Source organism: Capricornis sumatraensis, chromosome 3 (assembly GCF_032405125.1).
Source record: "Capricornis sumatraensis isolate serow.1 chromosome 3, serow.2, whole genome shotgun sequence".
Taxonomy (NCBI): Eukaryota; Metazoa; Chordata; class Mammalia; order Artiodactyla; family Bovidae; genus Capricornis; species Capricornis sumatraensis.
Window position 1 is genome coordinate 157488240 of NC_091071.1, and position 15081 is coordinate 157503320.

A 15081-nucleotide genomic window follows, 5' to 3' on the forward strand; every position below is an offset into this window, starting at 1 on the left:
CCACAACCTTATTAGTCCCTCAAACTTGCTCATTTAAATCTATGAAACGTATTCAGATCTGTTAGGGTTTTTTTTTTTTTTTTTTCTATTCCCACAGTCACAGGCTTAGATCAAACTCCTGTTTATTCACACCCAGACACCATGAAATAGTTTGCAAGCTAAACTGTTTTCCCTCTCCAGTTCGGTCCGACTGGTCCTGTGTGTAGCTCTCTAGTAATCTTTCTTCCAAAGACATCAACCTGATCATGAGCTTGCCACTGCCCCAAACCTTTCCAGTGCCTATGAACTGCTCCCTAAACTCTCTAGCATGACATTGAAGGAGCTCCAGAATCAGGAACCAACCTCCCTTTCAGTGGCCCTCTCCTTCAGCAACGTGGCATGGACTTGGCACTTTGGCTGTACCAGATGGTACCACACCATTCTTAGGATGCTTTGTAATTTGCACGCATTTGCCTGTGATGTTGCTGCTGCTCTTTTGAGAACCTTAGTTTCTCATCTTACGCTTTTTAAGTCCTAGCAAATGTCAAGACCCAGTGCAAAAGTCTGCAGAGCTTTTATTTATGTTCCATCATCTGCATTCTAATTATTGTCATGTAAAAAATTATTCCCTTTTTAACTGCAGCTGTAGATGATGCCTAGATTTAGCTACTGGGTCTTAGAGTGGTTACCTCCACCTTGAAGGATGTTTATCTTTCACAAGATTCTAAACTCTTCAAGAACTGGGATTATGCCTTATTATCTTTGTCTCTCCAAATAAATTTGCCTTATTTATCTTTGTCTCAATGTCTCACATATACTAAGAGCTTAATAAATGTTCAACTGAACCAAATTATATACTTTCTAAAGCAAGTGGATAATACTGCTGGAATGTTTTCAGTGTCTTTTCAGAAAAGATTTTAAACAGTTTGAAATAGTTAATGCAAATGTGTAGTTACATTTACTATTTGCAACATACATTAAATTAATGTACAGCCTTATGTAAGATTTCTTTAACATGTCCCCCAAGATTTGTTTTCTGAATCCTTTTTTAAACCTATGTAATATTATGAATAAAAATTAGGTTTTGAAATATTTTATTTCCTTGAGGAGGGGAGCTCTATTTTCTTCACTTGAATTGTTGCTAAGTAACTCCTGGTAGAAAGCTTCTTTTGAAAAAATAACTGTAGTCTGCATACCAGGAGGTTTTCTGCAGAAACTAGTGAGACTTTTTGTTTAAGTCGACTTGCTAATAAATTTTCCAATGCACTAAAAAAATTGACCAGCTCAAACAATTTTCAGCATCCCTTACCATATTTACCAAAAGACCAGAGCTTTTATATTTTGTAGAAGAGCGATTGTATAAATTTGGGTCCATCTTAGAGAATTAAAAGTTAGCTTAAATTTTCATTGCACATTACACTTCATCAGTGGAATCTGATATCTATTAATCTAGCTTAATTTTAGCTTGCATTTTATTTTGCCTAAGTCATGTTATAGGGTAACTTTGATTTTGGAATGAGATCTTCTCCTTCCTACTTAGTTTAATGTTACAACTCAATGTATCTTCTTACTTAATTACAATATATTCTATAATTTTCATCTAACCTCATTGTATGGTGTGTCTTGCATGCCCGAATCTTCTTTCATTGCCCCTTCTTCTTTAATATTTGGTGTAATGCTCAGAAAAGCTGGCCAGCCCATAGAGAACATGCCTGAAGAGGACAAAGGAAAATACAACATTATTATTTGAGCCAAATCCTGCTTGGATTAAATAGTGACTTTGTGTTACATGATGTTACCTGTGGTGGTTCTAACACTCATACATCAATGAGATAGTTAGATTATGACTGTTGATAAATACTCTTCCAGGCAACCAGTTTTCCCTTTTTAATAATTTTTGTATTGTTCTCAGCTGACCTGCTTTCTCTAAGGAGCTATTATGGGGTTATGGACAGAACACAGGCTTGTGGACTGATGTACTTCAATGTTCCGGTTTAATTAGCTTTTTGGAGTCTGTATCCCTTGTTTGTTAAATCAGAGACATTAATATCTAATCTCAAGGATGCTGAAAGGATTCAAATCATTAGTATTTGAGAAAACACCCGGTCATCACTGCCTTCTAAAGACAATACAGAGTACTCACTAACTTTCACTCTTTCGCATTATTTAGAAAGCTTCTCAAGATTTCTTAGCTTCATGGGCACCAAGACTAAGAAAGATGGAACTCTGCAGATGCATATGAAAATAGTTGATAATAAGTAATGTGTCCAGACAGGGGTCAGATCAGAACGTTAAAGGAATATGAGAGGTTAAGAGCACAGTCTGGAGTGACAGACCAGCCCTTGAACATGGCCCCATCACAAGCTAACCAGGGAGATCTGGGGCAGATTGCCTAACTTCTTTAGGTCCTATCACCTGTAAAGAGGCAGGGATAACAGCATCTAACACATAGACTCCTTACTGGCAATTAATTGAGATACTTCCACAACACAGAACTTACTGCAGTTGCCTACCTTGGAGCAAGTGCATTTTAAGTTATAATTAATACTTTTGTGTATATTTACATTTTTAATAATCAGGTCATTGGCTATGTGACTAAATTATCACCCCAAAACATGCTAGAAATGATAAGGATAATAATTATTGCAATTGAATCTTTGTATTAAAAATTCTACTTTCCAACTTTTTATTAGCATTTTTGTTTGGTAATCAAGCATATTAAAATATATGAGGCTTGAATAGAGCAGGAAAAGCCATGACATAGTACTTCCTGGACGATGATGGTTGTTAGTACAACTGAAGAAGCTGTATTTTCTGGAGTCATCTACATTCACCTCTATAGTTCTTCTTCAATATCCACAGAGAATCAATTCCAGGACCCCCAAGAGATATTAAACTCTACAAATGCTGGTGGTCCAATGGTTAAGACTCTGCACTCCCAATACAAGGGGCCCTGGTTTGATTCTTGGTCGGGGAACTAGATACTACATGCCACAGCTAAGTTTGCATGCCACAACTAAAGATTGCACACACCACAACTAAGACCCAACACCACCAAATAAATGTTGGGTTTCCCAGATGGTTCAAACGGTAAAGAATCTGCCTGCAATGCAGGAGACCTGGGTTTGATCCCTGGGTTGGGAAGATCCCCTGGAGAAGGGAATGGCTACCCACTCCAGTATTCTTGCCTGGAGAATTCCATTGACAGAGAAGCCTAGTAAAGATTCGGACATGACTGAGGGACTAACACTTCCTTCTCACAAATGTTCAAGTCCTTTATTTTAAACGACACAGTAGGATGAGCCCTCTGTATGTATGGATTCTCACTGATGGAGTGGTTGGTTGAATCTGCAGATCTGGAATTCCTGCATACAGAGGGCCAACTGTCTTCTTATCATGTGTGCACTGCAGTGAAGGGACAGTTTACTTCTCTGACTTAGAAACATCACAACATAGAAATACATTGAAGACTTCAAATACATGCCAATGAGCTTCAGGTGTACGGCAATGAATACAGATTGCTAATGCATCATAAATAATCACCTTCAATATTTAAAGTTTATAAAACACATACAGTTGACCCTTAAACAACACAGATTTGAACTGTATGGGTCCACTAAAATGCAGATGTTTTTCAGTAAGTACATACTGCAGCACGCCACTGTCTGTGGTTGGTCAAATCAATGGACGTGGGTATGCAGCGCCAACTGTAAAGTTATCCCCGGGGGTTGGGTGTCCCAACCTTCTCATTGTCCAAAGGTCAATAGGTATATATATTTTTCTCAATGGATATATTATTCCGATATCATCATTGGTCTAAATGTATTTGGATCTTTTTTTGAATATTCAAGATTTAGACAACATTTTGGGCTACAAGTTCCCACAACTTCTCAAACTGACACCTAGTTTTATCAGGTTTCTCAAAATAGTTTTTATGGAACTGTATGGTATCTGATTATGAAAAAAAAAGATGAGGAGGAAGGGCATGTTAAATAAAACAAGGATGGTTTTGATGACTTGCCTGTATAAATAGGAAGCATGAAATTGAGCAAGGAGACCCTTGAATTTTATCATGGACATGAAGTATGAGGCCAAGTCTGGTGTCTTCTTCAAGGCCCTCAAACAAATGAGCATACTGTCTCAGAATTCACTTTGGTCATTTGGTTCAAATATCTTATTTGCAAAATCCACTGAAACTCTTTGGGAGATATATACATATTTAAAAGAATAAGGGACCAATTATGTTTCCAAAATAATATAACCAAAGTCCATTTCCCTTTTGTTTAGATATTTTAATCTAAACATTTAAATATTTGTTTCTCATGTTCATACACTGAGTTTTCCATTTCATTTTGAAAGTTAAGACAGTATTATGAGATAGATTGAAGTTCATAAACTGGGTTTGAGCAAAACTTTACAAGGATACATTGTTTTTTTCTTTTTTACAAAGAATAATTCTTTGGTTATTGTTACAAAATGTTTATCAGATGTTAAAGATGGAATATTTTTAATTAAAGGAAGATTATACTGTAAATTACTATATGTTATAACTTGTCAGAATCAATGTATACTTAAACTGAAGCATGTAAATTATAGCTATAGTCCTGATAGTGTGTGTACATGCTCAGTTGCTCAGTCGTGTCCAACTTTGTGGCCCCATGTGACTGTAGTCTGCTAGGTTCCTCTGTCCATTGAATTTTCCAAGCAAGAATACTAGAGTGGGTTTCCACTTCCGACTTCAGGGGATTTTTCCAACTCAAGATTCAAACCTGCATCTCCTGTCAATACAGGTGGATTCTTTACCACAGAGTCAGCTCCAAAGCCCACAGTCCTGTATATATACTATATTTATATGTCACTTTTCTGCACTCCTTATTTTGAATAAACAGTTATATGACATTTCAACAGTAAAAGGATTTCTCTTGCAATTTTAAACAATTCATCCATTTCAGAATAGAATCCCAAAGACAGTCTAGCATGCAAATTGATAACAAAACATGGCCATAATATTATATAAGATGCACTTCTTTTTGCTGAGAACTCTCGAGGTCCCTAAACTTCATAAAGTTTGATGATGGAACTTCTGAATGGTAAGAACTTTGGGTTTCAACAGAGTAAGTTATGTAGGTCCAAGACAGATTTTGCTTTTGGGAATACATTTAAAAGTTTCACTGGAGTGAAACTGAATCAGGACTTGGTTTCCTCTGTATCGTGCCCTGAGGGTAAAGGTGTCCAGTTAAATCACTCACTTCCTCCACTGGGAGTTGTTAGTAATGGGTTGCTATCACAAGGGTGGACATCCTCCGGGAGCAGGGATGGTACGCAAATCTTTTCCATTTTCCAGTAACCTATGGCAGTGCAAGACGAAGTTAGGACATTGTTACAAGTTTATGTTAATTCAAGCTTATGAAACTATGAATCGTTAACCAATGAAGCCTTCTCATTTGGAACTAAGAAGTGGACCAGTTAGCCTGGTTGTGCATAAAATAAACATGATGATGGGGTGGAGAGAACGGTAAAACTTAAGAGTACAGCGTCATTAAAAATATCTGTGAAAATTAACACTGCTAAAACACTGAGATTAATCAAATTTAAAACTAATAAATACATTGTATGTATCAGTTTATTTATCAGGTTTTGACATATTGATTTCTCCCCACACTTGGTCATCTTACCCCTTCTTTTCAGGTATTCTGCGATGAGGGCAGCTATATGGATGTAACACATGGCCGCCTGTAAGAGAAAAGCAAATAGTGTGAGAGGAAGATTTTACCATCTATCTCATACTAAAGACTTTACCAGCAGTCTAATGCAAACTAATCCTCCCAGGAGGGTCTGTATTCCAAATCAGAATATGCAGAGAAATCCTTTTCATGGTAGAATCGAAAGTAAGAATCAATTAGATTTCCAAAAAGTACACCCTCAAGAATAAAAAGCATATTTGTTTGTTTGTTTGTTTTTTTTTTTTGGTTTGCTTTTCTTGATTTAGTTTACAGGTAGGTGAATGAGCTGACTTGAAGAACTTTTCTACAGAATTATCTTCCTGCAATAATAGCTATGTTTCTCCTCTTTCTCTAAATAGCATCTGGATAGAAATTGGAAGTGAAATAAGCTGTCTTCTTACTTTTTTTTTTAACCTCCAGCCATGGCCCCCCCGCCTTAGAATTTCTGTCATCTTTAAATGGCAGCCTCAAGAGGCGGCAGTTGGTGAAATAGTGTGACCTACTGTATCGGGTATGCTTTCTTCAACCAGATTATCTGAGTGACATTTTATTGCTCTTTAAAATCTCTTGCAAAGCCCTAGAACATTGCTGAACACACACTAGATGCTGAGCGGCTGAAGAATCCAAATAACTTCAGCATTTCCTTTCGAAGTTTTGTGGGGAACTTCTCCACATTCAGGGTGGTCCAAGGGAATTGGAGCTGCTCATCTTTGTCCTCACCAAACTGCTATCCAGTGAGGCCTCTGCTCAGATCTACACCCATCCCAGAGCCCTGCATTTAGAAGAATTACAGGTTTCTTGGGCAAGCTCATCTCTTCCCAAAGCAGGCAAAATTTTGGGAACAAAGCAGAACTTTCCCTCTGAGTGTCTGGAACTGCCCCACATGGGTGCTGTGAGTTGTTGCCCGCAAATCCACCAGTGTTTAAACAGACATAGAAAGGTTAGCTATGATTTCTAACTGTCACACAGTGGCCTCTCATCAACTTGGCCCTGAGAACTGTGAACCTTTCTATTGCTAGTTCGATGAGACGCACATGAGGACAGAGTACTCGAAACTGCCTTTACTCACCATGATGGTAAGTTTCTCCATTTCACTCTAATTCCAGGGAGGAAGTTCTAACACACACAACAGTAACTTATATAACTTTAAATTTCCAGATACCCTTACAATCATCCTCCCTAGCCTCAGGCTTTAGCATTTCGTCTCCACTGCACACCCGACAACTGCAGCTGGTCCCCCTAGACTCTGGCTTTTATTTGATATCATTTACGTGGAGTCAGGTATCCTTGAATCTTACATGCAAATGTATTGCACATAACATATTGGGTTGGCCAAAAAGTTCATTTGGGGTCTTCCATCTGCTCTTAGAGAGCAACCCAAATGAACGTTTTGGTCAATCCAATAAAATCAGGTCGTATTGACATCAGTTGGGGAATATGGTAACTTTTTATATTCCTGATATAAATGACAATCCAATGGTCCTGATTAAGAGGACTATGCTGACAAAGAAGGACCGAGTCTTTGCTGATCACCTCAGATAAGTCTCCATTTCTTGCATGAATTTTGGCCATGCTTTCTAGCCAGGTCCTCCGCAGCTCAGGGGTGCTGGCGTAGGAGTTTGCCAGGCTGTACTGGAGATCCACCAGCATCTCTGGATCCTTCTCATGCTCCTTCATCTGAGCCGTGGCCATCAAAACAGTCCTTATTCGTTTAGTCAGGTCTTTCACCTCTGCTGGGAAATTGCTGTTCTTTGGAAAACAGAGAGCCTGGGTCATTATCTGTTTAGATTTCACAAGTTAACTCACTTCAAGTTATGCTTTTAGCTATGGCCTGGCATCATGGTCTGGTGCATTCTATACACTGTTCACAAATACGTATATTCTCTGTGGATAAATTCCATGTATTGTGATTGCGGTTGTGCACATTTGAAGATGAGTCATAGTAGCGTCCACTTAGTCTTCTAGCCTATCTTCTTCTAGTGATAGCATCCTAACTGTCCTTTGACATCATCTAGCGTCCTCTCTGGCTCTGGTTCATGTGATTTGCAAGTGTCTGCTTCCTTCCCTTGGACTGCAAGGAGATCAAACCAGTCAATCCTAAAGGAAATCAACCCTGAATATTCATTGGAAGGACTGATGCTGAAGCTAAAGCTCCAGTACTTTGGCCACTTGATGAGTAGTGCTGACTCATTGGAAAAGACCCTGATGCTGGGAAAGATTGAAGGCAAAAGCAGATGAGGATAGCAGAGGATGAGATGGTTAAACAGCATCACTGACTCAATGGACATGAATTTGAGCAAACTCTGGGAGATAGTGAAGGACGGAGGTGTCCTGCAGTTCATGGGGTTGCAAATGGTCAGACACAACTTAGTGACTGAACAATAACACCACTTCCTTCCCAGGTACCAGGGCTGGACATGATACTGGCCTGGGTATTCTTTGATACCCCAGGTCACAGTGATTGGTTTAAGGATTGGGCATATGATACAAGGTTGGATCAAAGAGACTCAGTCTAGGGACTTTAATTTCCCACTCACAGATTACTACCAGTGTCCTCAGAATTTCTGAGAGAGTAAGCTCATGGAGACAGCCTACCTGCAAATGAAGTAAACGAAGAAGAAAATTGAACTGAGAGACAGAGAGGCAAAAAAGTAGAGACGATAGGGGAAAGAGATCTGAAAACTTTATTTTAATCCCTGGGTTCACTCATGCCTGTCACCAGGCTCTACCCCAGGACTTTTCAGTATAATGATTGAAGGAGATCTCCCCACAAAGTTCTAAAAGAAAAGTAAAATGAATTTGACCAAGAATAAGATTATGAGAGAATCACTGTGCTTTATATATATACATATATATATGCATATATATGTATTTGATATATGTGGTTAGTTTTATTGTTCCATATCATTCAGCCCCATACCTTGGTAATATCACTTAACAGATTACATGCTCAAAGTGGAAGCCAACTCAATGTCAGGACTCAAAGTGTCAATAAACAAAATGCAGAATTTGTGATTTTTTGTCATTTTGACATCTCCTAAAAAGAATCCAACGCTTAGTTTATTCCCAATTCCTTAAAAAAAAGTCCACAATGCATTTCTTACTTTCATTTGCTTGTCTCCATTAGCAAAATTATTGATAATAGCAAGGGAATGCTGAAAACGAGAGCCTCCAATGCCAGCATCAGCTATCAACTGGCTTACAGCCTTGATGAGCTGAAAGAGAAAAGAAAAATGGAACCTCAAAAGTAAGTAACTCCAAAATAGTAGGTGTAAAGAAAACCATTGAGATGGGTGGATATATCATGAATTTATCCCTGAAGGCCCAACGAATATGCTCAGAATCTGGTGGAATTTGGCATCCTCGAAATAGTCATGGTTTCTCAAGTTGTGTAGTCTATTATCAGTGGTCTGCAACCTTTTTGGCCCCAGGGACCAGTTTTGTGGAAGACAGGGGCAGGGGGGATGGTTTTGGGATGGTTCAAGCACACCACATCTATTGTGCACTTTATTTCTGTTATTATTACATTGTGATACATAATGAAGTAACTATATAGCTCACCATAATGCAGAATCAGTGAGAGCCCTGAGCATGAGCTCAGGCACTAAAGGAAGCGATGGGGAGTGACTGTAAATACAGATGTAGCTTCACTCGCTTGCTTTCCCCTCAATTCCTGCTTTGTGGCCCAGTTCCTAACAGGCCATCGACCAAACTGGGGTTGGGGACCTCTGTTCCATATGATTCTATTTATTCCCCAGCAGAAAAAAGGAAAAGTACAAGTGGAATTATGGACTTTGCTAATTTCTGTCCAGCTGCCTCTTTCTGTGAATCTGAGCTGAGTGTGATGAGCATCCTTAAAGAGGATCTGATGAAGGAATGGGGATCTAGTTGCTCTGGAAACAGGAAGCTTGTATCAATGCTGAAACAGATGAGTGGTTTTAACAACATTAATGAAAACTGGCAGCACTTACTTGTAAGTGTGACCGTACAATCGACTTCTGCTTGTTAAATTCAAAATTCTTCCTCATAAAGAAGTATAGAAGCGCTGATGCTTCCATCTGAGTTGACCGTGACCTGTGGTTACAGCATTTGAGGACTTCATAGCAGAATGATCCGCACAGGTCAGCAGGCCCTTGGAAAAATGCTGAAGGAAACTATGGAGACAGAAGTGCTGGTGAAATGAGCAAATTCCTTCATTTCGCTCTGTTCATTCTATTTGAAAATTCCTTAGAACAAAATCCTTTTTTTAAAAAAACCTAGACCTTTTCTACCATTTGTAGGTGGAAGAGGATAACTTTATTTACCAAAGTCTATTGGAGAAGGCAATGGCAGCCCACTCCAGTACTCTTGCCTGGAAAATCCCATGGACAGAGGAGCCTGGTGGGCTGTGGTCCATGGGGTCGCTAAGAGTCGGACACGACTGAGCGACTTCACTTTCACTTTTCACTTTCATGAATTGGAGAAGGAAATGGCAACCCACTCCAGTGTTCTTGCCTGGAGAATCCCAGGGACGGGGGAGCCTGGTGGGCTGCCGTCTATGGGGTCGCACAGCGTTGGACACGACTGAAGCGACTCAGCAGCAGCAGCAGCATGCTAGTATTGGGGCTTTCATGGCGGCTCGGTGGTAAAGAACCCACCTGCCAATGCAGAAGCTGCAGGTTCGATCTCTGGGTCAGGAAGATCCCCTGGAGGAGGAAATGGCAACCCACTTCCTGGGAATTCTTGCCTGGGAAATCCCATGTCCAAGGAGTCTGGCAGGGTCCATGGGGTCACAAAAGAGTCGGACATGACTGAGTGACTAAATAACATGTTGTAAGTATCCTTTGCATCAATATGGGATGATTACTCAAAGCAACAGAATGAGAGCTTTGAGATAGTTTCTATTCACTCCACATAGTAAAACCACAGGTCCTCAAAGGCGACTCTTCTGAAGTGGAACAATTTAACATCACAGTTGATGGGGTACATTTTACCTAACTCTCTGCCAAAAACACTGAGAACCCAAAGAATTGGAAGCCAAATGCCAATTTTATTCCTTTTTTATATCCAGCAGATAGGCCATCAAGGCTGTGAACTTATTCTGAGACCATGAATCAACAGTCCAGTAAAACCAAATAAATCAACATAGAATCAAACAAACCTTCTTTCCACCCTGCTGAGAGACGTAAGGATTAATGCTTGTTTACTGTCAGTAATGGGCATCCCTGGTGGCTCAGATGGTAAAGAATCTGCATGCAATGCAGAAGACCTGGGTTCAATCCCTGGGTTGGGAGGATCCCTCAGAGAAGGGCTTGGCAACCCACTACACTATTCTTGCCTGAAGAATTTCATGGACAGAGGAGCCTGGTGGCTACAGTCCATTGGGTCACAAAGAGTCAGACACACTGAGTGACTAACACTTCCAGTGTCAGTAATAAACAGTTCACTGAGCTCTCCAAGGAACCTGGACTCTTACCTTGCACACAAACAGCCTCAAGGAGGCAAACACGTGCTTCAGTGCGGTAGCTGATTGGTTGACTTGGAAAAAGAGCATGTAGGTGTCGAAGACCCTTTTCATCATTGAATTCTGACATTCAGATTGTTGGAGTTGTCTCTGGAAATTCAACACAGCACTTATTTAGGATGAGTGAAAGGATACCTGTATTCTTTCAAAAAATATTTTCTCTGAACTGGCTATGAGATGGTTAGATAGAATCACCAACTCAATGGACATGAACTTGGGAAAACTTCGGGAGATAGTGAGGTACAGGGAGGCTTGGTGTGCTGTAGTTCATGGGGTTGCAAAGAGTTGGACAAGACTGAGTGATTGAAGAGGAACTAAAAAGCCTCTTGATGAAAGTGAAAGAGGAGAGTGAAAAAATTGGCTTAAAGTTCAACATTCAGAAAATGAAGATCATGGCATCTGGTCCCATCACTTCATGGGAAATAGATGGGGAAACAGTGGAAACAGTACCAGACTTTATTTTTGGGGGCTCCAAAATCACTGCAGATGGTGATTACAGCCTTGAAATTAAAAGACGCTTACTTCTTGGAAAGAAAGTTATGACCAACCTAGACAGCATATTCAAAAGCAGAGACATTACTTTGCCAACAAAGGTCTGTCTAGTCAAGGCTATGGTTTTACCAGTCATCATGTACGGATGTGAGAGTTGGACTATAAAGAAAGTTGAGAGCTGAAGAATTGATGCTTTTGAACTGTGGTACTGGAGAAGACTCTTGAGAGTCCCTTGGACTACAAGGAGATCCAACCAGTCCATTCTAAAGGAGATCAGTCCTGGGTGTTCATTGGAAGGACTGATGTTGAAGCTGAAACTCCAATACTTTGGCCATCTGATATGAAGAGCTGAATCATTGGAGAAGACCCTGATGCTGGGAAAGATTGAAGGCAGGAGGAGAAGGGGACACCAGAGGATAAGATGGTTGGATGGCATCACCGACTCAATGGACACAGGTTTGGGTGGACTCCGGGAGTTGGTGATGGACAGGGAGGCATGGCGTGCTGCAGTTCATGGAATCACAAAGAGTCGGACACGACTGAGCAACTGAAATGAACTGAACTGAACTGATGAATTCTGAATGTCATCTTTAAGATGCTTTCCACTCACAGGTTGATTTATGGAAGGTTAATGGGTTTCATTAAATGTCTTAAAAACATGGTCTTGACTTCACATGACACTTCCATCTTTAGTTTTATCATGTTGCGGAAGATGCTGTGGTCACACTCACCTGGTGGACCTGAGTGAAGAGGGCCAGCAGGTCTAGAATAGTCAGGCAAACTTCTGTAGCGATGTTGGCCTCTGTGTCCACGTGGTGCACAATGTCTATTTCATTAGAGTTGCCTACAAAGTCCAAAGTAGAAAATGCATAAAGGTCTGAGACAAGTCTTTGTACCCTATTAAAAACTTTCTTCTATTACAACATAGTCATATACAACATATATACAATATGTACAATGTAGATGCAATATACAACCTATAGACATACAATCTTCACTGGTGTTTTGATGAGTAATTTAGTAAATTTATTCAATTTCTTTATCGGCTGAAGCAAGAATACTAGACAGCGTTTTTAGTGGATGCTATAGACTGAATAGGCGTGTTTCCCCCAAAATTCATATTGTTGTTGCTGCTGAGTCATTAAGTCATGTCTGACTCTTGGCAACCCCATGGACTGTGGCACATCAGACTTCCCCACCCTTCACTATTTCCCAGAGTGTGCTCAAACTCATGTCCCTTGAGTCAGAACATATCAAAAAGCAAATTCATAGATCAAAGCCCTAATCCACAATATGATGGTATGTGGAGGTGGAGTCTTTGAAAAGTATGGAGAATGGAGCCTTCATGATTGGGATTAATGCCCTTTTAAAAAGAGATACCAGAGGGATCATTTCTATCTCCACCATGTGAAGACACAGAAAGAAGGTAGCCATTTGGAAGGCAGGATTCTACCAGACATCAAATCTGCTGGCACCTTGATCTTGGATCTCCTACCCTCTAGAACTAGGAGAAGTAAATATTTTTTGTTTAAGCTACACAGTCTGAGGCATCTTGTTTCAGTAGCTTGAACCAGTGAAGACAGTGTGTGTGCCCTTTGCATTGGTCAGGTATGGAATTTCTAAAGAATCAGAGTAGTCTGTTCTTTATTTCCCACTTCTTTTCCATTGGTTCAGCTTTCCGTATAGTCTTATTTCCTCCATAATTGGTCTGGGTCAAGTTTATGCTCCAGGTTAATACATCAAATGTAGAGTTTGAGTGGATGATCTGCATGAATGACCTCTTCAGAAAGGTACTAAATGTATTTACAAGTTAAGGCAAATACTGTCAAATAGCTAACTTTGGTCACGTGTCCGTAATCAAGAACACTTACATGATATGAAAACACTGGATCTCGTTTTTTATCTCATTGACACCTAGAATGTGTGCAACACTGGGTTCAAGATGGCACACCTGCTGCTTCTAGGACACAGGCAACTTTTTCCTCTTCCCAGAGTGGATGATAATCAGGTTGAGAGAGGCCACCGTAACTCTCACAATGCCAGAGTCACTTGGTTCCCCACTGAGGGATCCGACCCATGCCCCGTGCTCAGAGTCTTTACCACTGGACCAATAGGGAAGTCCCAGGACACTATATTTTTAAACTACTCCCTGCTGATTCTCTCCTCTCAGGAACATTCCCAGGGCTACAGCAAGCCTGAAAACCAGTGGTCTCAGGGGCACAGCAACATTCCCTACATTCTGAAACATAATGAATTTATTTCCAGCACGTGTCTAGAGAAAAACGATAACCATCTTGTTGCTATTGTTTCTGGTCTACTTACTGGTCATGGTATTGTCTAACATCTGGAGGAGTTTGGGGTTAGAAAGTGCATTTTTGCCTCGAATTATTGGTAAAGTTTGTGATCTGTGCTGCTTCTGTCCTTCATGACTGGAAGTGGTGTGCATCCTGGAAATGAAGTGAGAAAAATGGTTAAAGTCGTAGGGATATGAAAACCAAATGTTTTTTCAAATTCTCTTGATTGTGTCATATTAACATTTTTTTGTGAAAAATGAGACTTTTTATGAAAAACCATTAATTATGGGGTGACATGATGACAGAAACTTTAAAAGTACTTTTGGAGAAATTTTATTTAAGCCAAAAAAGGGTTCAGAATGATAATAGATACTACAGGATAATGGGTTTCCCAGGTGGCACTAGTAGTAAAGAATTCATCTGCCAAAATAATAGATACAGAATTAAATTCTGCACAATCATATTCATTATTATTTGATGAAATCATGGGATTCCACAGATATTATGTTGGTTGCTTGTAACCAACGTATTGGTTGCTCAGGAAGGCATAGTGATGAACATTTATAAAGTACAATACTACATAACTCAATTGGTATCAATTATTTTTAGGGGGTAAAATATAAAAAAGTAAAATTTGGTCTGAAACAACTCTTTGACTCTTACTTCTTAGTATTTGGAGGAAGAGATACTGAAGAGTCAAGCCTCAAAAACAAGCAATGGTTTTCTCTTTGTCTTACTTCTGAAGTGCTCTGAGTGGATTGGGGCCCAGGAAATCTGACTTTGGTTTTCAGTAGCCAAGAGAGTCTGGGTCATTTCTGCAGCTATAGGGAATAATGGGTTTGGGGCTGTATGGCTTAAACTTTGAGACTGAATTACTTCTAGTCTCCTTCTGTCTATAACTCCTGGAGGAAAAGCCATGGTTTTGGGGAAGGGATTTGGGGAAAAAATCAGGAGGTGTTCAGGGAGGACCCTGAAATCTAACTTACCAGACACCCTCTAAACTGCAGTGACCTCAGCTGGGTTACGATCATCATTAAAGTCATTGTTTATGGTCCTCTCTCCTACTACCAATTGCCAAAACATGCCCATT

General features: G+C 40.0%; 1 protein-coding gene across 3 annotated transcripts in view; it reads right to left on the reverse strand.

Annotated features, from left to right (window-relative positions):
* DOCK10 (dedicator of cytokinesis 10) overlaps positions 1 to 15081 on the reverse strand; it is a 304971-nt gene that overhangs the window by 20376 nt on the left and 269514 nt on the right. For all 3 annotated transcript variants that reach the window (XM_068968164.1, XM_068968163.1, XM_068968165.1), the window contains exons 40-48: positions 14020 to 14144; positions 12429 to 12541; positions 11158 to 11295; positions 9674 to 9856; positions 8807 to 8917; positions 7236 to 7451; positions 5655 to 5712; positions 5229 to 5327; positions 1585 to 1691 (exon numbers count right to left, since the gene is read on the reverse strand). In XM_068968164.1, the coding sequence (XP_068824265.1) occupies positions 1585 to 1691; positions 5229 to 5327; positions 5655 to 5712; positions 7236 to 7451; positions 8807 to 8917; positions 9674 to 9856; positions 11158 to 11295; positions 12429 to 12541; positions 14020 to 14144 (1150 nt within the window). The remainder of the gene's footprint in view (positions 1 to 1584; positions 1692 to 5228; positions 5328 to 5654; positions 5713 to 7235; positions 7452 to 8806; positions 8918 to 9673; positions 9857 to 11157; positions 11296 to 12428; positions 12542 to 14019; positions 14145 to 15081) is intronic.